Source organism: Myxine glutinosa, chromosome 1, assembly GCF_964187855.1.
Source record: "Myxine glutinosa chromosome 1, kmMyxGlut1.1, whole genome shotgun sequence".
Classification (NCBI taxonomy): domain Eukaryota; kingdom Metazoa; phylum Chordata; class Myxini; order Myxiniformes; family Myxinidae; genus Myxine; species Myxine glutinosa.
The window spans coordinates 211930261-211954338 of NC_136261.1; the positions used below are offsets into that span (position 1 = coordinate 211930261).

Consider the following 24078-nt stretch of genomic DNA (forward strand, 5'->3'; position numbering starts at 1 on the left):
GACCTATAAATGAATGAAAAAGTTGAAGTGTAGAATTGGAGTCAATTACATTTCAGGCAGGCACTGTATAAGTAGGAGCATGAAACATGTTCACCTGTTGTAGGAGAGCTCCAATCATGGCGAGGCCTTGGCACTGTGCCAAAGTATCCTGGTTAATGAGGTGGCCTTTAACAAAGTTCTTGATCAGGAGAATAAAGCAAGCAACATGATTTTTCTCCAAACGCAATTCTGCAAAAAAATTCAATTCAAGAAGCGCTCAATCAATTAACCGATCACAAATAAAGATCAAGAAATCTTTTCAATGCAAAGAGGATCAACCATTCTAAATATACTCACAGCAATGAAATGCAAACTCACCAAACGAACGAACAGGAGAACCCTCAGTTGCATAGTCCTGCTTGAGACTATTCTCTGGTCCTATACTCCCGAGTTGCTCAAGCAAAGGAAGCAACACTTGGACACCTCCAATGCAGTTTATTACATCCTGCGTAGAAAGACAAAACAGAACGTGATTACAGGTGCAAGTGAACCCGAGGCACACTGAGGTCACTGTTGGACAATTTCCACTGCACAAATTGACTGCATGTGGCGAGTGCATTTCTCAACTCAGAACCCCGGGAGTTTGCCATGACTTTCCTGGCTAGTGGATCGTAAGAAAACAAAAGCAAGCATATTGAAGTAAGTCAGTGGATATGTGCCTGAAGGCACAAATGTAAAATAGTGCGAGAACGTAATATGCTTACTTTGACATCCCAATTAGCGACAGTGTTTCCAGTCAGTCTGCCATCAAAAAGCTGACTTGGAGCAAGATCCAGACACATCAGGTTATGGCAGGCCTGCGTGAAACAAATGTAAACACTCATTAAGGAGCTGCAACAAATATTATATGAAGTACAGGGACATTCATACCCCAACTAGACCGTAAAGGTTACAGCTTTATCCAGGCTGAGTAATACACAGCGGTTAATACAAGAGTAAAAGATTACAGCAAACTGTCATCTCGAGCATACATGGTTGGATTTTAACAGATGCTCATGTTTTTCTTGTAGTCTCAAGTATACATATTACCGCACGCACAGGGCACACAAAAGTTTGCTCAACTATCCCCATACACATGTGGCATGGCCTCAGGATAGCCAAAGGGAATTGGAAAAATTTGAAATTAAACCCCTCACTTCCCCCAACGCTACTTCCTGCTGTTCGAATAACCTTTTATATAGTGTCGAGGTTCATGGAAGAGCTGGAATATAGAACGGATCAGGATCAGGACAGAACAGGAAGAGTACAGTACAGTAATACCATGCATATTCATGCTCCAATGCATGGATTGGAGCATTCATGCTCCAAGAGTATTCAAGATGCATTCCTGAAGAAGAGAGCTCCAAACGAAAATGTGCTGAAAAGGGTCATTATATCATTAATTGTTCATATGGAGATTGTTCCAGACAATGTTATTTCTTACTCACTACTGATATCCGAGGGCTTATTTGGGATATCAGTGATGATGCTAATAATAATAGGTATGGTGAACAACAGCTCGAGAAATTCAAGGGATATCTGCTCGTCAGCACTCATGGCATCTGTCGCCACTGGTGCGGATGCTGCACCAGTTACTGTGGCACTTAGACCTGTCTAAACAAGCTTGAAACCGGCTCTCCATCTTCTCTGAAAAACTCCTTGAACGAATTAACTTCGTTTTAGTTAACAAAATGGTGGACTGTGCGGAAGCTTTCATCTTGGCTGCATTGTTGAGAAGTGTTCTAATGGTCGACGTAGCCAAATCTCAAGCTCGACTCACTTACACCTGATTGGCTCAGAGCTTTATCAGAACGATATTGTCCTCACCAATAATGCAATTTGGTATGAAAAGTGGGTTCATCATTTAAATAACACATCCAAATGACTGCATGGCTTGGAAAAAAAGAAAAACTAAATTCCCCTGTGCTACACAATTTCCGATCCAACCCCTCAGCTGGGAGAGCTATGGATTGTCATTTGGGATGCAGCATAAGAAGTCAGGAAATTTTATATGGTCAAAGTGAATGCAAAAAAACAAAAAACATTGGGTGTCGGCATCAAGTTGTGGAACTTCGAGGGACCTAGCTTTCATTTCAACGAAACGCAGGACACATTTTTGTGGCAATGTACTGCTGCTGAAGAAACTTCAGGTCATATGACATCCTATTCAGCCCTGGGCCACATATCTGGAGTGTTTGCCCAATCAATCTGGCTCAGCGAATACATGTATAAAAGTAGCATTTCCCCCTCATCACTTGAAGTCTTATTCAGGATATGTTGCTATTCTATCATGTGAATACAAAAAGGTAACATATGGGATACTCAGGCAGCACAAGCTTTGACTTTGGGTTCGCTTGTGGAACCTCATGGCTTCAGTTGGTCAATCTCACCCTTCCCTCTCAGGATTCAACTTGGCAGCATAACATCACCTCAGGTTAACCCTCATCCCCCCAAGGATGTTTTCTATTCTCATCAACCACCCCCACCCCTTCTCAACATCTCCCCATCTATTTGCGCTACATTCCCTTTCCTCTTGTCTTTTCCACTCTTCACTCATACTCTTGATTGTGTTCATGTTGCCTTCCAACCTCTGTCACCTTGCTCTTCCATGAGCCTCGACCTTGCATAAAAAGTGCGAGACATGCGAGTGCATACGATTGGTTGGCAAATATTTACCCATAAATTAGACAACTCAATGCGCCTCTGTCTGCATGCTGTCTCAAAATAGCCACATGACGCATTCGTCTGAATTGACTTGGCTTGGCTGTCTACCGCACCCAGCTAAGGCAACTGCTTATATTCCATCTGTTATACTGTATTTAATTATTCTGTGTATTTGTGATCAAAGGTCCATGGAGAAGTTTTACATATACTGCACTGTATCACATGCAGGAGAAAGACATTAGTAAATGTCAGTGGAGTTTTACATGAATTACAAGGATTAACTAGATGGTATTCTTAGAATACTTACCCTGCGCAGTCAACTTGGTGTGAGCTAACTCTTCTGTTTTTGAACATTTTTTTTCCTTTGATCCAATATGGCTGCCAGACCACATGAGCGATGACATCATAAATTTATATTCTCTAATAAAATTGTTGCATAGATCATGCTCAATACATTTCAAACTGATCAAACTAAGCTTTCTCCCTGTCAAATTATGACGTCATAATTATGGCACCAATGACATCATCGTTAACAACACCTGTTCCCCATATGGAGTTCTTTACAATGAGCCATGTTTCAATTTTTTCCATGCAGCGGTTTTAGAGATATAGAGGTGCAACATTTTTTGGTTTTTCCAAGATGGCGCCTGTACCACATGACCTGTGACATCATGATTATCATTAAAATATTCTAAAGGAGTAATAACCAAAGCTCCTATGGTGAAAATTTCGTGTCAATCAGACCAACAGTTGCTGAAATTTTTAAACTAATGATTGGATAAGTGTTGCACTTGTCGAATTGGTATCCCATCTGCCAGCATTAGTTGGTGAATGTAAAGAAAATTCCATGGTTTCCTTCACAAAGATTAGATGAGCTAACACCAACCAGCACCATGAATACATTCCAAATCCCTACCCTGACTACTGCTGGAGAGAAATTGAGAGATCTGTCTGGTTGGAAGGAAGACCTTGGATGTTTGAGGTCCACACAGTTAGGGACAGGGGACGAGGTGTTGGGAGGGTGCAGAACGGGGTTGGGGAGGCCTTGCGAGGGCAGGGTGAGGGGTGAGGGAGTGCGGTAAGGGGGAAGCATTGAGAGCGTGGGGTTAAGAGGGACACATGAAGCTTTGAGGGGTGGAGTGAGGGGGGAGCAGAAAGAGGGGACATGAAGTGCAGGGATGTTGATTCCAAATTCCCAAATTCGACAAACAGAGATAAAGATCATGGAATGTGAGGTAAGAATTTTTGTTGAAGGCATGGAGAAAGGTGGTGCATTAGGTACGGGAGGAGGGTTGGTGGACCAAGTGTTTAGCTGACAGACAGTTTTGGAATATCATCTTTGTGAAGAAGGAGGAGGAACTAATCGTGGTAAAGAAGAAGAACACTCCTGACACTCTTGTCAGGGGTACTCCTGACAGGTAAATAAGAAAAGAGAAACATTTTTTTAAACGTTTTAAAATGCTTTGAAAGGAAGAAGGAAGAAGCGTTTATAAACTCCATGAATATTCAGTTTGGACATATTGAGAAAAGGGGCGGGGGAGGTGGGAGGACAAGAAGTGCAGGCAGAAGGAAATTCAAGTAGAATGAGATTGTATTGGATTGAAAAATAAAGTGTTTTTTGTTTGTTATTGTTATTTTTTTGAAATGAGACGTGGAAATAGGACAACGTTGAGGAGGTAGAAAGTAAAATATTTGGGAAGAAAGAAGAAAAAATAGGAACACGTGAGACAAAAAGGACACACACTTTTCACAGTGGCTATCTAAGCAGTAGGACTTGAACAACACAAAAACAAATTCAACAAATACAGCACAACAATGCATGATTTCACACAGAAAATTGGACTGAAACACAAACAGTAACACAGGAATGAAGATATAACAGAAAAACACGACAACTCCAGTTAGGAAAACTTTTCTTTAATGAGGTGGATGTGGCAGCTGCAAATTCGACCAACACATGGAAAAATCCCCGAAACTAAGCATTTGTTTAGCAGCTACAGTACCTTCAGAAAGTATTCACACCCCTTGATTTTTTTTTCACATATTGTTGTGTCACATGCTGCATTTAAAATGATTTTAATTGAGATTTTTTTGGTCACTGATTTACATATAACACCCAATAATGTCAAAGTGGATTTTTTTTAACCTTTTACGAAATAATTAAAATGAAAAGATGAATGTTTTGAGTCAATAAGTAATCAACCCCTTTGCTATGACACTCCAAAATGAGCTCAGGTGCATCCAATTTCTGTTGATCTTCCTTTAGATGTCTCTACAACTTCATTGGAGTCCACCTGTGGCCGGATTCAATTGATTGGACTTGATTTAGAAAGAAACACACCTTTCTGTACAAGGTCCCACTGTTAACAGTGCGTGTCAGAGCAGAAACTCCACCATGAAGTCCAATGAACTGTCTGCAGAACTCTGAGATAGAATTGTGAGGAGGCATAGATTTGGGGAAGGGTATAAAATAATTTCTAGAGTGTTGAAAGTTCCCAAGAGCACAATGAACTCCATCATTAGGAAATGGAAAGAATATGGAACTACCCCAGACTCTTCCTAGAGCTGGTCATCCGATAAAACTGAGCAACCAGGCAAGAAGGATGAGAGGAAAATTTAACTCTTTGGCCTGAATGCAAAGCACTATGTCTGGCGGAAACCAAGCACAGCTCATCACTGATCTAACACCATCCCCACCATGAAGCAAAGCATGGTGGTGGCAGCTTCATGCTAAGGGGATGCTTTTCAGTGGCAGGGATTGGGAGACTTGTGAGGATAGAGGGAACAATTAATGGAGCCAAATACAGGAAAATCCTTGAGGAGAACTTGTATCAGAGTGCAAAAGATCTGAAACTGTGGTGAAGATTTACGTTCCAAAAAGAGAATGACCCCAATAATACAGCCAAAGCAACACTGGAATGGCTTCAGAGCAAGAAAGTGAAAGTCCTTGAGTGGCTCAGCCAAAACCTAGACTTGAATCCCATTGAGAATCTGTGGAAAGACTTGAACATTGCTGTTCACCGACACTCCCCATCCAACTTCACAGAGCTAGAGTAAATCTGCAAAGAAGAATGGGAGAAACTCCCCAAATCCAGATGTACAAAACTGATACAGACATACCCAAGACTCCATGCTGTAATCGCTGCCAAAGGCGCTTTGACTCGGAGGTTGAATACTTATATTAGATATTTCTGTATTTCATGTTGAATTGTTTTATTACAATTTCAACTAAAAAAAATCCATGTTGACATTATGGGGTGTTGTGTGTAGATCAGTGACCAAAAAAAAATCTCAATTTATTCCATTTTAAATTCAGGCTGTAACAACAAAATGTGAAAAAAGTCAAGGGGTGTGAATACTTTCTGAAGGCACTGTGTGCCAGGCAGGGTTAAGACAAGGAAAAGATTGGGGTATATTTATTTGTAAGAGTGGAATTAAAGGGATGAAAAATTCCACTACAACGAAAAGGAGACAGAGCATTTAACAATCCAAAGCCTCGCCAAGGATGTACTTGCATACCACCCAGATGAACAAATGCATTTTTTTTTTTAACAAAGTATGAGGACGAACAAATTAAAATGCATATTTCATGTATAAAATTAACATGCATAAAATGCATACCAAATTTCATAGCTCTGTGCATGTGACGTAATTTATTTAAAATACCTTAAAATGAGTGACGTGGATTACAGCAGGATTCCAGTTGAGGCAGACAAGCAAAGCCTCAGGAATGGGCACAGCCAAATTGAAAGTATTCCATATACTCCATATTCAAGGTCTAAATAAACTTGTGGTTAAATTGAATTAAACAAATTTTTCGAATTGTGCTTAAGGTAACTTGGGTGCACTCACTAGTCGAGCTTGTAAAGCTTGCAGCATTCACCTCAAACCACAAGCTTGAGTAGCTAGTCAAAAATGTGACCGAAGACATCTGAGCATGCTAGTTGAGTACATGGGTTGAGGTTTGCTGTAAAGGCTATGAGAAATGCTGCGAAGGTTATCTTGAAATACAATTTGCTGTGGCTGTAGATTCTGCATAGAATTTGTGCGTTTTCACTTGTTATGGTTAAATGAGGCAACTGTGTTACAACTTCATTATTGATTTTTAAAAATAGAAATAGCTTTTTCCGACAGAATGTAACTGGGATATATAGATCATGTTAGATATGAGAATGAACAATCTACATTGAAGGAGATCTGTGTCTGGACTCGCTCATACATGCAGTCAACGACACACCAAAAAATTACAATAGCCACTCCCCTGCGGGTAAGGTTAATGGTTAATAATAATAATAAATTCCCTTTTTAAGGCCATTTTCCCTGCTAGAGCGGGGGTTAGGCTTGAGGGCCTAATGACAATCATCATGGTTCCCTTTTTTGAGGCATTGTTTTTATGCCCGGATCCCCCTCCTGACGCCAACCCTTTAGTCACCTCTTATGACACGTAGGGATACGGTGTACCTATTCTAAACCGCGGCACACACTAATTCGGTAAACATTCATCCTAGCAAGCTGGTACTCAATTTTCTGACCTCGGAAGGATGACAGGCTGAGTCAACCCCCCTGGCGTTAATTCAGCGATCGACCGGGATTCAAACACAGGATCATAGGATCAAGGTTATTAATGGTTAATACGAGCAGAAAACATTGATTAGAAGAAGAAGAACCACCTTTAGAGGCCATTTTCCCCGCAGAGCAGGGGTTGGCCTTTTTTGGGCACCGTGGTCCCCCTTTTTTGAAGCAATATTTTATGGCTGGATGCCCTTCCTGCCACCAAACCTGTTAGTCGCCTCTTGTGACACACAGGGAATTACCAGTGAACTGGTACTCAATTTGCCGACCTCGGAAGGATGACAGGCTGAGTCAACCCCCCTGGCGTTAATTCAGCGATCGACCGGGATTCGAACCCAGGATCCTCGGATCCCAAGCCGGCACCCTAACCGCTAAGCCAACACCAGGCTTTTGACATTGATTTGACACCAGGCAACACCAGAAAACATTGATTACAACAAAATATTAATCAGATCCAGTCTTCACCAAAATCAAATCAATTAGTCCTTACCACATACCCAACCTGGCCACTAAGTTTCATCCGAATTCGTCCAAACTTTGAAAGATATCGTGATAGATATCATTTTTGCCCCATCACCCAATGGTGAAAAATTACTTAAGAATTCAAGTATCCGGATCTGTAACTTTTTGAGATATCCTGCTCACAGACAAACAAACAAAAAGATAAACAGATAAACATACAGATGAAAACATAACCTCCATCCACATTCAATGTTGGAGGTAACTACATTTTGTTTAGCTCCTTATTAACAATTTAAGCTCTGCCAACAGCACATGTGAGTGATGGTACACAGTACAGAAATTTGCAGTTCATTAATAAATTAGTTGTTTGAATAAATTAAATGATTGATATTTCACCCAAGAGTCAATAGTGTAATTAAACTCTGTACAGTTAGTATTATAAACAAAGGGAAACTAAATAGCAACACGTGTTGCACAAGTAAGCAAATCACATCAAGTCGGACCATACCTTAGGCGTGTAATGCAGCAGCATTTTGCTGGGTAGGTCGAGAAGCTCTACCTCAGGAGCCCTGAATGGGCAGTGGTTGTTCGGTCCTGGAAAGAAAGATTGTGCAAAGTACAACTTCACCTGGTTGGCCATAGCATTCTGCACAAAGCTCGGTTATAAGGACCTGGCTTCAGAACTTAGATCACATGATAACTTTCTTCCCAAAATCCTCCATCAGTGTATTACTACAGCAAAGCAAACTGTTTACAGGAACAGCTCTGAGGACAATGGAGGAATGTTAAAACGAAATGTTTTCTTGCAGCCCGAACTTGGAAACACTTGAATTTGAAGCAGACTTGTAAAAAATAATCTTAAGAATGATGTGCATCGATTGTAAAATGGAATCATGGTTACAAACTAATGAAATATACAACAAAACTTAGAAACGAACTCAAAAATGATAGCAACACATATACATATTGTATCAGCTGGCAAATGTAAAACTGGGGGGAAAGTTTCCATGTCTGGCTGCCGATTTAGGAATTATAGGTAAACACAAATAAAATTTTTACCTGTCATTATCTACCCATCAATTACAAACCACCTTGAAAAATTATCTTTTTGCAATCTATCTGTACATGGCGGCAAGTTTCACACAGGACTATAAAACCATCAACAGGTATGCTGCGACTTGCGAACAGAATTTCTATACCAATGATATTTTAAGGCAATAATCTTAAGAAAACAATTTAATTTGACCTACCAGCACGGTGCAGGGCCTTCAAATGCCCATGCTGTAAGGTGTCGTGGAAAACAAAGACTGTGCCCAGCTGTCCTCTCAGAGAGCTTGGGGAACCCCACTCGCTGTCTTGAGTGCCAGCTGGGATTGTGCGCACATCGACAGAGTTGGCTGGCCGTCCAGGTGTCAACCCAGGAAGCACTGACGGTCGAATAGGGTTGACCAAAACTCCTGCAGGTTGCCCAGTTGGGAGCGATGACACCGAAGTTTCAGGGATTTGGCTCGGTGAAGGAGTTATGGTCCGATTTCCAGCAGAACCAATGCAACAAGATGTAAAAGGCTGTGGAGACCAAAAATTACCATGGGTCATGCAAATTGATTATTAAACACTCAATCATTGTTTTGTGCCATCTTTAACCACAATAATTTTTACACCCATTAACCCTCATGCTTGCAGGTTTCACCCCTCCTCTCTATCCTCTTTACCTGTTCATTCATTCATTCGTGTTTATTGTGCCCAACTGTTGCCACAGCATTATAATTATATAATTATTAATGACAGCATTGTAATTTTCAGTAATGAGTGTTCTATGTCAAACGTTCTTCTAAAAAGCACATGTTCACTAGCCTAAGTTTATCAATGAAATATTGCAAATCCAAATGCAGCAGCAAAAGATTAGAGAAAGAGTGGTTTTCTTATATTGCTCCCGACCCTCTTTTCCAAGGATGACAATCGTGTGGCTGTTTGGCATACCTCATTCAAAGGTGGAAACTTGAGCTGCGCAGTTTGCTTGAGCTGTCCATCCACATATATATTCACCACATTCTGGAAGAACAGGGTCCTCCGAGATGCAGTGTGAACCACAGCTACGCAATGCTGATGAGAGAGAGAGAGAGAAAGAGAGAGAGAGAGGGGGGGAGAGAGAGAGGGGGGGGGGGGGGAGAGAGGGGGGTGGGGAGAGAGAGCGAGAGAGGGAGAGAGAGAGAGAGAGAGAGAGGGGGAGAGAGCGAGAGAGGGGAAGAGAGAGAGAGAGAGAGAGAGAGAGAGGGGGAGAGAGCGAGAGAGGAGAAGAGAGAGAGAGAGGGGGGGGGAGGGAGAGCGAGAGAGGGGGAGAGAGAGAGAGGGGGAGAGGGAGAGAGCGAGAGAGGGGGAGAGAGAGAGAGAGGGGGGGGGAGAGAGAGTGAGAGAGGGGAAGAGAGAGGGGAAGAGAGAGAGAGAGAGAGAGAGGGGGAGAGAGCGAGAGAGGGGAAGAGAGAGAGAGAGAGAGGGGGAGGGAGAGCGAGAGAGGGGGAGAGAGAGAGGGGGGGAGAGGGAGAGAGCGAGAGAGGGGGAGAGAGAGAGAGGGGGGAGAGAGCGAGAGAGGGGAAGAGAGAGGGGAAGAGAGAGAGAGAGAGGGGAGGTGGAGAGAGATAGAGGGGGGGGGGGGGGGAGAGCGAGAGAGGGGAAGAGAGAGAGAGAGAGGGGGCGAGAGAGGATTAGAGAGAGAGAGAGAGAAAGGGTCGAGAGAGGGTGAGAGAGAGAGAGAGAGAGGGGGGGGGGGGAGAGAGAGAGGGCGGAGAGAGAGAGAGAGAGAGAGAGAGGGGGGAGAGAGACAGAGAGAGAGAGAGAGAGAGAGAGAGAGAGCTTTCGCATCACACATGGGCTCTACTTTGCAGGATGCAGACAATTACTCTGAAAGATGCAGACAAATTTGGTACTTATAAATTAAACGTTATTGTTTATCAACAATGGAAGTCCAACTAGATACGAGTCATGCAAACAAATATATTTTTAACATGGCATATCCTATGGGGGGAGACATGGCATTTTACTCCATTGTTTTGGTCCTCTGCTGATGCTCTTGGATAAAACCAACTAGGTGACCACTAGACGGGTGCAAATGCACCATCTGACTGAAATTTGTGCTCCAGATGTCATAATCACACAATGAATACCGAGTCGATTGCTGTGACGAGAAAACTGCCAAATGGAAGCATTAATAGCAATTATCCATCCATCGCACCAGGATCAAATCGATTTCAGATTTTAATCGAATAATTTGTTGTGACGATCAAACGTTGATGCTTTTTGTTAACAAAAGTGTACAACAAAGCACATCACTGGAACCACATCATGCCGAGTGGATTTGGTGAGTGTCCACACATGAAGGTCGTGGATCACATGGAATGAGTAGAGAAATAATGGTTTGCAATCAGTTGTGCAAAATGGCAATTTGTTTGCTAAAGTGCATTGATATGCAGTTGAGATTGCAAATTTAAATTACAGTGCCTACAGAAAGTCTACACTCCCTTTCAAAATTTTTACCTTTTGTTGCCTTCTTGCCTGGAATTAAAAAGCATTAAATCAGTCTTTTTCCACCTTTATTTACACATCATAACTCACAATTTCCAAGTGAAAAACAAATTCTACAAGTTTCAGAAAATTAATTTAAACTACAAAACTAGAATATCTTCATTGGATAAGAAACTGTGGTGTCATCAAAAATCGGGGCACTATTTATAGAAAAAAACCCCTCAGAAAGGGGCTACAATTCAATTACACAAACAAATACGGTGAAAAATGACCCCAGCCCCATCCCCAACCCCGTTCCTCCTCATATTTTCCGTACATGCCATTTTACACCCTCACCCTTATTCCTACTCCCTCCAAGTCCCATTACTTTCTCTCTCCATGTATCCCACTAAATCTACCCTAGACTCTTTCATATTGGTTCACGAGTTATCAAGTGACCACTATATTCGTCATGTATATTCGTCATGTGTGTGCGTCTGTCTATGTGTGTGTCTGTCTGTCCGCAGCATAACTACCCGATGATATCATCCGATCTTGATGAAACTTGGGTGGGAGGTTGATATCATGATCGAGTTGTGTCCTGCCTCGAGTGGGCGTATTGCGCCCATTGTGGGCGGAGCCACGCCCGTAAAAGATGTCTTTTTAGGGGGTAATCAAGTTCAAGCTACATCTTCTCCGAGGGGTTTGGTGGAATCTGACAGGAGTTTGGGTATTTGGTTAGGCCAATATCATGTGTCTAACCCCACGGAGCTCGATTTTTCATTTTCGCCCCAAGGTCAAGGTCACAAGGTCACAAAATTTAGAAAAATCGATTTTTGATGGTTTTATTACATTGTTCGCTTCCTGATAGGGTGAAATGTCGTACATGATCTTATATTATCACATACATCATGAAATACAGGTTTTCCAACAAATTTCAGAATCTTCGACCTTTGACCTTTGAAGGTTACAAAGGTAAAATTTTCAAAGTTGTCGGAATCTAACCGAATTTTTGGTATTGTGTGCTAACCTCATAACTGATTATACGTTATTTTCTATCTCATTTCAAGGTCAGTAACCTTCGTTTTGACATTTCCGAGCCTGGCCTGTCCGGGCCTGTTTCGGTTATAGTCCGTCCTTTGTCATTGAATACCGCTCGCTCGTGAACCATCGTCTCCTGACTTGTCACTTCTTTATTATCAATTATGCTGAATTTAGCCTCCCCTACTGCCCACCTTCCACCTGCGCATGCAATAAATAAATGGCCCGAGCATAGTTTTGATGACAATTCTCCATTTTTATAAACCCACAAACAAAACAAAGAAGGCAAAACATCTACACCACCAAGTTTCTCTAAAGTAATTATCCTTCATGCTCAAATTAGTGCTTGCATACTTTTAGAGAGGGGGGAGGGGGGGGCATAAACAGACTGCATCCCCAAATAATTATTAAAGAACCTAACTTACAACCACACCACTATGTTGACCCTGGGCTCACCCAGTTGCCATCTTGGAAGACAGTGTCGGACAAGGTAACTGTAACATGCTCTTTCTTGGTGCACACAGCCACGGCAAGAACACCCGTAGCGGTGAAAAAGGCTTCGAATCCCATACCGCTTGACGTGAAGAAGCTGAATGGGTTAACAGAAATGCAGCCACACAAAAGAAAGATGAAGTACGGAATGTGACCAAAAGGAAAGAAAGGATGATCAACAATTTGTTTTCAACATTCATGGTTGAGGTTTTCTTTTTTCCATACAACAAGGAGCTTTGCCTTAACAACTTACTGGATGGAACCAATGCATATCCTACCCCCATTTATTGATTTATTGAGCTCTGAAGAGCACAAAATACATAAAATAGTTTAATGTGACAAACTGTTACAAAACAACACACCATAAGCCACACACAGCGCTGTCAATAGAGGCAGCACCAGGTGATTGATTACTGTCTGTGACACAAATTTTGCCAGATTAGCTTACTTCAACCTGATAGGTGAAAAACATTTCCCGCTTTGGTGTTGGGGGTGGGGGGGGAGGGAGGGTGGATGTTGGCAGAAGAGGTTAAAGGGAGTTTGTAGACCCCGTTTTAATCTCTTGTTCATAGCTTTCTTTCAAAGGTATAAGGTGTGGTTATTAGGTCAGAAATATAGGCAGGGGTCATGTTATGTTTGGCTTTGAATGTTGTTAGTAAAATAAGCAAAATTTTAAGAGCTACACATTGATGTACCTGAGAGCGAGAGAAGCGTTTTGAAAATTGAAGTTGGGTGTGATTATCGATTTATATATTTTTGGGTTCCTTATGTACTTCTCATGCTATCTTCATGGCTTTTCTAGTCTTGTTTCCATTGTCCATGTTATCTGTGGCCTTATTGTCATCTGGCTTCATGTTATGGTTAATAATGCTTTGCTGACCAATACAATTTTCACATATAGTTTATTATTTTTCACCCACCCACGGAGTTGTTGTGGTTAAACCCAAAACAAACACTGAAGGCAACATTCATTAGAGGTGGCACGTGAGTTGGCAGAAAACATGATCACTATCAAATTACACGGAACAAAACACATCAGACAGAGACGTCATGTGGAGTGTGTTGTGTGGCAATGAGGATTGCTCAAGGACCCTTTTGCCACCGATGGCATTGTACCACACTTGGAATTTCAGGTCAATATCTATCAAACATTGGGTAGAGGTTTTTTCAATTTTGTGTCAGCCTATACACAAGTTGAATGAGTAGTATTAGGTGTAGCGGAAAGTAATGTCGTTAAGTTGTATACACAGCTTTAAAAAACGACATTACTTTCCGGTACACCTAATACTTCCACCTCCTCATCACTTGAGGATGCCATGACACTGTCGAATGTCATATCATGACACCGTCAGTTGCTCACCATAAAGTATTTTCCAACTATAATATTTGTATTTGTGCAAAATTTTCGTTAGAAAATTTGTTTGCATTTAATGAACACCTCCATGTTGCTCTGTTTCCCTGTAACCTCAAATCAGTCTATGCAACTCACTGTCTGAACTGATTTTCCACACCTACTTCAGGTGGCTGCCGCTTGCTATTAACACTCGTATGCCACCCATGGAGGGCTTAGGAATAAAGGAAGGGAAGGGAAGGGGGGCATATGTGGAGTTGCAATTCTCCAATTTTTAAGTACTAAATTATGATTTTTGACCCTTTACAGAAAATAAACATTTTACAAATCTTTATAGCTGTATCAAAAGTGGAGCTGCTTGGATGTTTGGGGATTCATCTTTGGTAATAATTTCAAGAAAAGCAATTGATGGACTGGATGGCTTGCATGAAATGAATTATATCAGCTGAACAGAGTGTGACAATTTATTTAGATCTTTGTCTATTATCACAAATGCATCAAAACATGACGCACATTTCTGAAATATATTTCAGCACTCAAGTTATGAGGGTCCATCTATTTATTATGTACGGAAATGCAGCAAATTTTAAAATAAGCCTACTTGAACGTAGTATTGCAAGCTTATGATCCTCTGTTCATTACTGCTGGGACATTACTGCTAGGCCTATTGAACATTACTGCGAGGAAATGCTCATGATAAGCAGATAGTGTTAAGCTCAGACACTTACAAAGTATGGTCGCCAAAAGAGAAGCCAGAGAGCAAGTATCAAAAGTACTGCTTTTGGCATGTATTTCCAGACTTGGTGTCACCTACTTGTCTCTCAGCTGCTCCTACTTTTAAGCATATCAACAACACCACATGAAAGGAATGACCGACGTAAAATCTAAAGCTCAATCAGAAAAAATGAAGTTGCCAAATGAAGTGCCTCGATTGTCAAACTCCAACAATTTTAAATGTACAAGAACAAACAAAACTTGTGACACAAAAAAGGAACAACATCCCCATACCTGTAGAGCTGTCTACGCCTCAGAAGGCCCACACCCCGAGCTTGATCCGGCTCAAGACATAGCCAGGTATGGAACGAGAAGCCGTTCCCAGGCCAGCGCTCAATGGCTGGCACAGTTATCCCAGACATTTCGTGCGTGAGGTCGAAGTATTGCAGGGCAATCTCTTTCCCATGTCTACGTGCCATGGCTAAAAGCGCCCTGGTCACCATTGGTGAAAATGGGTGAGCCAGCGAATGGCCAGGGCCAACATGTGGCCTGTTTATTGACTCTTCATCTAATGATTGAATACAAGAGTGTGACATCAGAGGCCTTGAAATTACAGATGGAGAACCCGACTTTGAAGCAACATCAGAGTCCATGTTGGGTGAAGTCGCCATGGTCATTTCTGTAACGTGGCTTGATGAAAGGGAAGGCCTCGTTGAGGTTTCAGAACTTTGAATGTCACTCGGCTTGGCGTCAACGCGAATAAGGCGGAAGACACGAAAAAGCTCCTCCTCATGAATAGAGTGGGAACCAACTGCTTCCAGAAATTTTATGAGGCTTTGCGCACAGACTGGATGCTGCAAGACCTCAGTGTTCTGAAAGGCAGATGAAAGGAAGGATTGCAGTTCTCCCAATATATTCAAAAACTTCCTTATATAGGGTGTTTCAAAAGTAACAATGCATTGAACTATATAATTGTGTTTAATGTCTTTGTTAATCTTAAATGGAAGGATGTACTAGATGTCAGTACTTGTTTTGTGTGGTGTATTTTGTGTGGCAAATAAATGGAAGGATGTACTAGATGTCAGTACTTGTTTTGTGTGGTGTATATTGTGTGGCAAATAAATGGAAGGATGTACTAGATGTCAGTACTTGTTTTGTGTGGTGTATTTTGTGTGGCAAATAAATGGAAGGATGTACTAGATGTCAGTACTTGTTTTGTGTGGTGTATTTTGTGTGGCAAATAAATGGAAGGATGTACTAGATGAAGGTCGTTGATTGCAAATTAAAGGTCTAAATGGTCTAGTTGTAAGTGTGTAAAGGTCAAATGTCTGCAAGGTTGTAAAGGTCAAATGGGCTGAAGGTCTAATGGTTGAAAGGTCAAAAGATCTGAAAAGGTCTAAATGGGTCTAAGGATTCAAATGGTCTAAGTGTCAGGTCAGGTCAGGTATGGGAGCATGCGCTGGAGCAGCGCGTCACTGCATCGCGTCACTGCATCCACTTTCCGACTCCAGAAAGTGGCACTCCAGGGGACGCCGTCTGGCCACCCCCCAGGCCCATCCCTATCTCTATCTCTTTGAGATACCGATTTGGACTAAGGGTCCAACAAACAACAACAACAGGCATTTTAAGGCCATTTTCCCTGTCAGAGCGGGGGTTAGCCTTGCAGGCCCCATGACAATCTTTTCCATCTTGCCCTATTTTCTGCATCTCTCCTTGTTAACCCCCTTGCCCGCATTTCTTCTTCCACCACCTTTAGCCAAGTCTTTCTCGGACTTCCCCGTCCTCTACTTCCTTCTACATTCATTTCCATCAGAAGGACTAAGTGTCCAAAGTGTCTTAAAAGGTCAAGTGGTCAAAAGAGTGTAATTTAAGGACTAAAGAGTTGGAATTGTCTGAAGGTATATATAAGGTCTTAAAATGTCTAAAATGGTCTAAATGTCCCTTTGTTATGTTGTGTCCTGATTTGTTTCGTTTCATAGCTCTTCCATGAGCCGAGACCATGTAGTAAAAAAAAAATCCCCTCCCACCACACCCACCCCACATTCAAACAATGCCCCCATATTCGTGGATTCGACATTTGCGGCATTTTCCAGGAATGTATCCCCTGCGAATGTTGGTATCCGATTGTATTCAAATAGTACAGGACTACTACTAACTATGGATAAGATAGCTAAGCCTCATACACACTGAGGCCCTCACCTCCAGGGTGTTGAGGGTACAAGACAGCATGCCAGCAGTGACACAAACAATGCGGCTGCGCTTGTCACAGCTGCACAAGCGAAGCAACGATGCAGCCAATGAAGCCTGTAGCTCGTGAGAGACCAAATCAGGCAGCCAGCGCAACAGCAGCAGGAGAAGTTGAACATTGGCAATTCCTCGACACTCTGAGGATGTGTGGTCACCTTCGACAGCCTAAACAGATGCAATAAAATAAGGGGAAAAAATGAACTGCCAACCATACATTGATTTTGCTAAACTCAAGAGTTCATATTTATGGACAAACAACAAAACAACAACAGGCATTTTAAGGCCATTTTCCCTGCTAGAGCGGGAGTTAGCCCCGCAGGCCCCATGACAATCTTCTCCATGCACAATGTTGAACATGACATCAAGTTGAAATGGTAATGAAGATGATGGTTGATGTTGACCTTTTTAAAGCTCAAAGAGAAGAGTGAGGTTCATCTGATTCAGGTCTAACGAACGTGACTGCCAAAATACAGTCACGTGAAAAAGTAAGTACACCCCATGTAAAGTTTTGACTTTTTCAACATATTTCAACATACAGCTATTTGATTTTCATTTCAACAATATTGATAGATAAAGGTGATATAATATAACAAATATCATGAAACATTTACATTTTGTAGTCCATTGTATAATTTAAATAAACATAAATGCAAATTTTGCATGTGGAAAAAGTAAGTACACCCTTGGCTCTAATAGGTGGTATTGCCCCCTTTGGCAGAAACAACCTCAAGTAGGTGCTTCTTATAACTGTCTACCAGTCTCTGACATCGACTGGGAGAAATTTTCGCCCACTCCTCCATGCAGAATTCTTTCAGATGTGCGATGTTTGAGGGGTTTCTTGCATGCACAGCTCGTTTCAAATCCCCCCACAACATCTCGATGGGATTTAGATCCGGGCTTTGACTTGGCCATTCCAGAACCCTCCATTTCTTTCTTTTCAGCCATTCCTTGGTGGATTTACTGGTATGTTTAGGGTCATTGTCATGTTGCAAGGTCCACCTTCGGGTGAGCTTCAACTTTCCGACAGATGGCCTCACATTATCCTCAAACACCCTCTGGTACAATGAAGAATTCATAGTGGATTCCATGATGGTGAGCTGCCCACGCCCTGATGCAGAAAAGCTGCCCCAAACCATAATAATTCCACCACCATGCTTTACAGTTGGTATCAGGTTCTTGTGGTCAAATGCTGTCTTTGGTTTTTGCCAAACATGTCTTCTGGTGCTGTGGACAAATAGCTCTGCCTTTGACTAATATGTCCAGAGCACATTGTTCCAGAAGTGCTGGTCTTTGCATTTGTGTTCATTGGCAAACTTTAGTCTTGCCCTGATGTTCTTTCTGGACAGCAAAGGTTTCCTCCTGGCACACCTCCCATGTAGATCAAATTTGTGCAGCCTCTTTCTAATGGTAGACTCAAGCACTTTGACATCAACAGTGGCAAGAGCTACCTGTAGGTCCCGTGATGACATTCTGGGGTTCTTAGAGACTTCTTTCAGCATCTTGCGGTCTGCTCTCGGGCTGAATTTGCAGGGGCGGCCTGGCCTGAACAAGTTGGCAGTTGTTTGGAATCTTCTCCACTTGTAGATGATCTTCCGGACAGTCGAATGATTGATTTCAAATTGTTTAGAGATCTTTTAAAATCCCTTCCCAGACTCGTAGGCATCTATAACCTTCTTTCTGAAGGCCTCAGAGAGCTCTTTTGATCTCGGCATGGTGACGCCACACACTTCAACAACAAAGAGCAAACCAAACTAAATGTCTGAGGTTTAAATAAGACTGGTTCCTCCAAGATCCTCTCTAACGATGTTCTAATCATTTGCACTTGAGCTGGTGCACCTGATTCTAATCTTAGGTATTTGAAGTAGTGTTAAATTTTGGGGTGTACTTACTTTTTCCACATGCAAAATTTCCATTTATGTTTATTTAAATTATACAATGGACTACAAAATGTAAATGTTTCATGATATTTGTTATATTATATCACCTTTATCTATCAATATTGTTGAAATGAAGATCAAATAGCTGTATGTTGAAATATGTTGAAAAAGTCAATACTTTACATGGGGTGTACTTACTTTTTCATGTGACTGTATATATCAGGGGAAATAATAGTCATATTAATAATAATAATATCAACAACAATTTAGCCGAGGCTCAGCGAAGCAAGGAAGATTATTCCTGATACCTGAAACACCCTGCAAACCATGCCTAAAGAAAACTGACTTTTTGGAACACCGGAAACATTTTCCATCCAATCATGTAACTTTGTTAAAAAATAATATAAATATATATATGTATATCCATGGGTAGGCACTCCGATATTGAAAGTTTCATATCAATTGCTCAAGCAGTTGTGAAGAAAACGAATATAAAAGTGCATACAACCCTGGTGTTGGGCTAGCGGCTAGGGTGCCAGCTTAGGATCCTAGGATCCTGGGTTCGAATCCCGGTCAATCGCTGAATTAACACCAGGGGGGTTGACTCAGCCTGTCATCCTTCCGAGGTCGGCTAATTGAGTACCAATTCACTGGTAATTCCCTGTTTGTCGTTAAAGGCGGCAAAAAGGGTTGGCGGCAGGAAGGGCATCCGGCCGTAAAACATTGCTTCAAAAAGGGGACCGAAAAACAACAACAACCACGGTTCCCAAAAAAGGCCAACCCCCGCTTTGCGTGGAAAAATGGCCTCTAAAGGTGGGTTGTTTTTTTTTTTTATACAACAACAAACGACAACAGGCATTTTAAAGCCATTTTCCCTGCGAGAGTGGGGGTTAGCCTTGCGGTCCCCATGACAATCTTCTCCATTTTGCCCTATTTTCTGCATCTCCCCTTGTTAACCCCCTTGCCCGCATTTCTTCTTCCACCATCTTTCGCCAAGTCTTTCTCGGTCTTCCCCGTCCTCTACTTCCTTCTACATTCATTTCCATCACTCTTCTCAACCAGTCACTTTCATCCTTCCTCAACACATGACCAAACCATCTCAACCTGTTTCTCTTCACAGCATCCATCACAGGCTCTATTCCCATCATCTTTCGCAATTCATCATTTGTCTTCCTCTCTCTCAACGACACTGCACACATCCACCGAACCATTCGCATTTCCACCCTTTCCAGCCTTCGTTGCTGCTCTACGTTCATTACCCATGTCTCGCTCCCATAAATCATAACACTTCTCACACATGCAGCATACACCTTTCCCTTCAGCTTCAACGACACTCCCGTCCTAGTCAGCACGCCACTCAGTTCCCGAAACTTCTTCCATGCACATCTCACTCCAGCAACCGTTGCCGAGTCTGATCCACCTTCTCCATTCAGCATGTCTCCTAGGTAGCAAAATGTTTTCACACCTTCCAGCTTCACGCAGTCTCCAAGATCCAACTCAATATTTCCTCCACTGCAGTGCACACCTTACACTTGAATGTAGCTGCCACACTGGTTAATGACCCTCTCAGACCACTACATTTTCGATGAACCCACTCAGCGCACATTGTACATTGAATGGAGTTCACTCCGACACCCTTCCTGCACACAGCACACGGTCACTTCCCAGGTCTTTCCACCTCACCACATGCTTTACCACTTGCCATCACTTTCGTCTTTCCGATATTCACCTTCAGACCTTTCGCCTCCATACATTCCTTCCACTTGTTCATCTTATCCTTCAGTCCATATAAAATATAAAATATATAATATATATTTTATAATAAAGTGAAAATAAAAGGGTAATAAAATAATAAAATCTTTCAGAATATAAAAGCGAATAAAGGTGAAAAAGGCGAGGGAAATTTATCGTTCAAATTGGAGCTGTTTACATCTCTTGTTCACCTGTTTACGGTTTAATACATCAATGTCACTTGAGTCGCAGCACGTTGTAATAGTTAGTTTTACTACTGGCTGACTTCTCTTCCAGCAGCCTTTTGCCGTTCCAGTACTGAGGAATGTACATCATAAATTTCCTTGGTAGCGTTATATTGGTACACTTTCCACACGCCTCTACAAAGCAGTCTTTGTTCATGTGAGTGTTTCCACAGTGCATAATATTGACCCATTAGATCAACTAGCAACGGTACCCGCCCTATGGGCAGGGCTTCAATTGGGAGGCCCAAATGAAAAGGCAAAATATCAGAAATTGAAGCCTTTTTTATTTTAAACGATTCATATAAACATCCGTTAAATCATATCACATGCAAATCATCAAAATCTAAACAGTACATGGCGCCCATTTTGAAAAAAGATTGAATTCTGCAAAACGGAAGCGGCCACTACAGGTCTTTCTCAGACGCACGTTTTGTGTGAAGAGTGCGCGCCGAATCTGCAACACCGAAGTGGCCGCTACACCTGTTTCTCAGTCGCTTTGCACACCGCTGCCGTGTTTCTTCGGAGCCGCATGTTTATATAGGAAGAGTTTGTCAGGAGTCGATCTACTCTCTTCTGGTACGTAGAATTTCAACAACAGCCACATCACTGTTTATATCAGTAAATATTTTTCCATCGTTTTTGGAAAAACTGGAAAATTGGAAAACTTGGAAAAACAATATAGCCTATTTTACTCCAGGGGGTCCCAGGATTACCCACCCAAAATATCGTTGCGATTGGTTCAGCCGTTTTTGCGGTACCTGCGAACGGACGGACAGACATTTGGTGAATTATAGTAACTAGCAACGGTACCCGATCTACGGACGGGGCTTCAATTGGGAGGCTCAAATGAAAAGGAAAAATATCAGAAATTGAAGGCTTTTAAAATTTTTACAAGGATTTATATAAACATCCATTAAGCCATATCACATGCAAATCATCAAAATCTAAACAGTATTTGTAGAATTTCAATAAAAGCCACATCACTGTTCATATCCGTAAATATTATTCTATCATCTTTGGAAAAACTGGAAAATTGGAAAAATTGGAAAAACAATATCGTCTATTTTAATCCAGGGGGTCCCAGGATTACCCACCCAAAATATCGTTGCGATCGGTTCAGCCGTTTTTGCGGTACCTGGCAACGGACGGACAGACGGACACTTGGTGAATTATAGTAAGACTAGCAGAAGTACCCGGCATTGCCGGGCGGGGGAGGAGGAGGGGAGGGGGAAGAGGAGGGGAGGGGAATGGGGGGAGGGGGGAGGGGGAGGGGGGAGGGGGGAGGAGGAGGGGAGGGGGAAGAGGAGGGGAGGGGAACAGGGGGGAGGGGTAGGGGGAAGGGGGGGGAGGGGGGAGGGGAAGGGGGGAGGGGAGGGTGTGGGGGTGCCCGGGGGAAGAAGGGCCCCTCCCCCCTTCACCTCCCCCTCCCCCTTTCCCCTCCCCCCTCGCCCCTTCCCCCCTTCCCCCTCCCCCCCCCCCTCCCCCTGCCTCCTCCCCCCTCCTCGCCGTTCCCCTCCCCTCCTCTTCCCCCCCCCCTCCTCCTCCCCCTTAACACCAGGGGGGTTGACTCAGCCTGTCATCCTACCGAGGTCGACAAATTGAGTACCAGTTCACTGGTAATTCCCTGTGTGCCGCAAGAGGCGCCTAACAGGGTTGGCGGCACAAACCCGGAAGTCGGAACTCATTGTCGTCAAATAAATGTAGCATGTATGTTTCACTCTCTGTCACATGCCGTTGGTCCCATGTCAATCGGATGAAGTTGAAAAATTAACATTACGAAGTTTCTCTGGGACGTACTGATTCCGAATAATGAAGTTGAAAAATTAACGTTCCGAAATACGCTAATTACGCTAACAGAAGCGCTGGCGCTGCGAAGCGCTAGAGGGAGCGCTGCGCTCCCTCCCTTCGATTCCCTCCCTCTTCTGCTAGCGTTTCTGCGCTAATACGCTAATTTTAAAACCCGAAGTTTTTTTAACATTTAAGGTGTGCTGTAGTTGCTCTGAGACGTACTGATTCCGAATATGCCTTTGGTTTTTCTCTGCGATGAGTAGTTCTCGAGTTATAAGAGGACAAACAAACATACTTTACTGCTTTATATATATATAAGTTGGTACGATTCGGCCAAGGAATCCCAGAGATAATTGCAATTAAGTGAGCCGTGACGTCACGGAACGCGCCGCCGGTAATATATTATAATTTATGGTAATCTATGCAGCACGACATGGTCATCACGGAAAACAAGGCACCTTTGCCAGCGCAAAACGGCTCTCCCAGGGTCAGACTCGGTATCGTTGTGAGCGCACGGTTCAGCCCTTCAAGAAAAAGTTTATTTTGTAAAAATCGAACCACGCGTTAAAAAGATATGACTGGTTTTGTTCGCCGGCACGTTGGCGCTCGAATCGGCTCGCGATAAAATCCAACACGTCCTTTGTCGGGGTCGTCTGAACCAACCACGGGGCCTAGAAGGCTGGGACTGGTCTCAGAAGTTAGGTCTCGATCATATCTCGTAATGCTGGAAGCTGCACGTCTCTGTGATAATCTTGTGGACCATGACAAGAGATCATGCGAGTCGCTCGCAACGGCTTCAAGCACTTCCGCATTCGACCATTTCATGAACGCCATACGCCCCCGCCCATCAAAGCGCGTACGTATTAAACGAACATACAGTGGCCCATGTGTCGTCATTTGCGCATGCGCCAAAGTCTTTGCAGGAACATGAAGCATCGGAACAGCGCATTTGCGCATGTGCAAGAGTGAGAACCACTCGTAATGGTACAAAGTGAAAACGTAATGGTACAAAGTGCACCATTACGCTAACAGAAGCGCTGGCGCTGCGAAGCGCTAGAGGGAGCGCTGCGCTCCCTCCCTTCGATTCCCTCCCTCTTCTGCTAGCGCTTCTGCGCTAATACGCTAATTTTAAAACCCGAAGTTTTTTTAAATTTAAGGTGTGCTGTATTGCTCTGAGACGTACTGATTCCGAATATGCCTTTGGTTTTTCTCTGCGATGAGTAGTTCTCGAGTTATAAGAGGACAAACAAACAAACATACTTTACTGCTTTATATATATAGATGCCCAAAATAAAAGCACCTCTTCCTGGTACTGCATGTTCCCCTGCAATGTATCACAGTAACCTCACTTGAAAAACTACAAATGAAAATGAACTGA

At 42.7% G+C, this 24078-nt stretch overlaps 1 protein-coding gene across 2 annotated transcripts in view; it reads right to left on the minus strand.

The window, feature by feature from the left end:
• Positions 1 to 24078, minus strand: part of LOC137433718 (neurobeachin-like protein 1) — a 330189-nt gene that overhangs the window by 184255 nt on the left and 121856 nt on the right. For both annotated transcript variants that reach the window (XM_078783219.1, XM_078783217.1), the window contains 9 exons: positions 17012 to 17224; positions 15107 to 15684; positions 12712 to 12844; positions 9697 to 9819; positions 8967 to 9282; positions 8225 to 8310; positions 744 to 836; positions 358 to 484; positions 95 to 228 (listed from right to left, as the gene is read on the minus strand). In XM_078783219.1, coding sequence (XP_078639345.1) covers positions 95 to 228; positions 358 to 484; positions 744 to 836; positions 8225 to 8310; positions 8967 to 9282; positions 9697 to 9819; positions 12712 to 12844; positions 15107 to 15684; positions 17012 to 17224 — 1803 coding nt within the window. The remainder of the gene's footprint in view (positions 1 to 94; positions 229 to 357; positions 485 to 743; positions 837 to 8224; positions 8311 to 8966; positions 9283 to 9696; positions 9820 to 12711; positions 12845 to 15106; positions 15685 to 17011; positions 17225 to 24078) is intronic.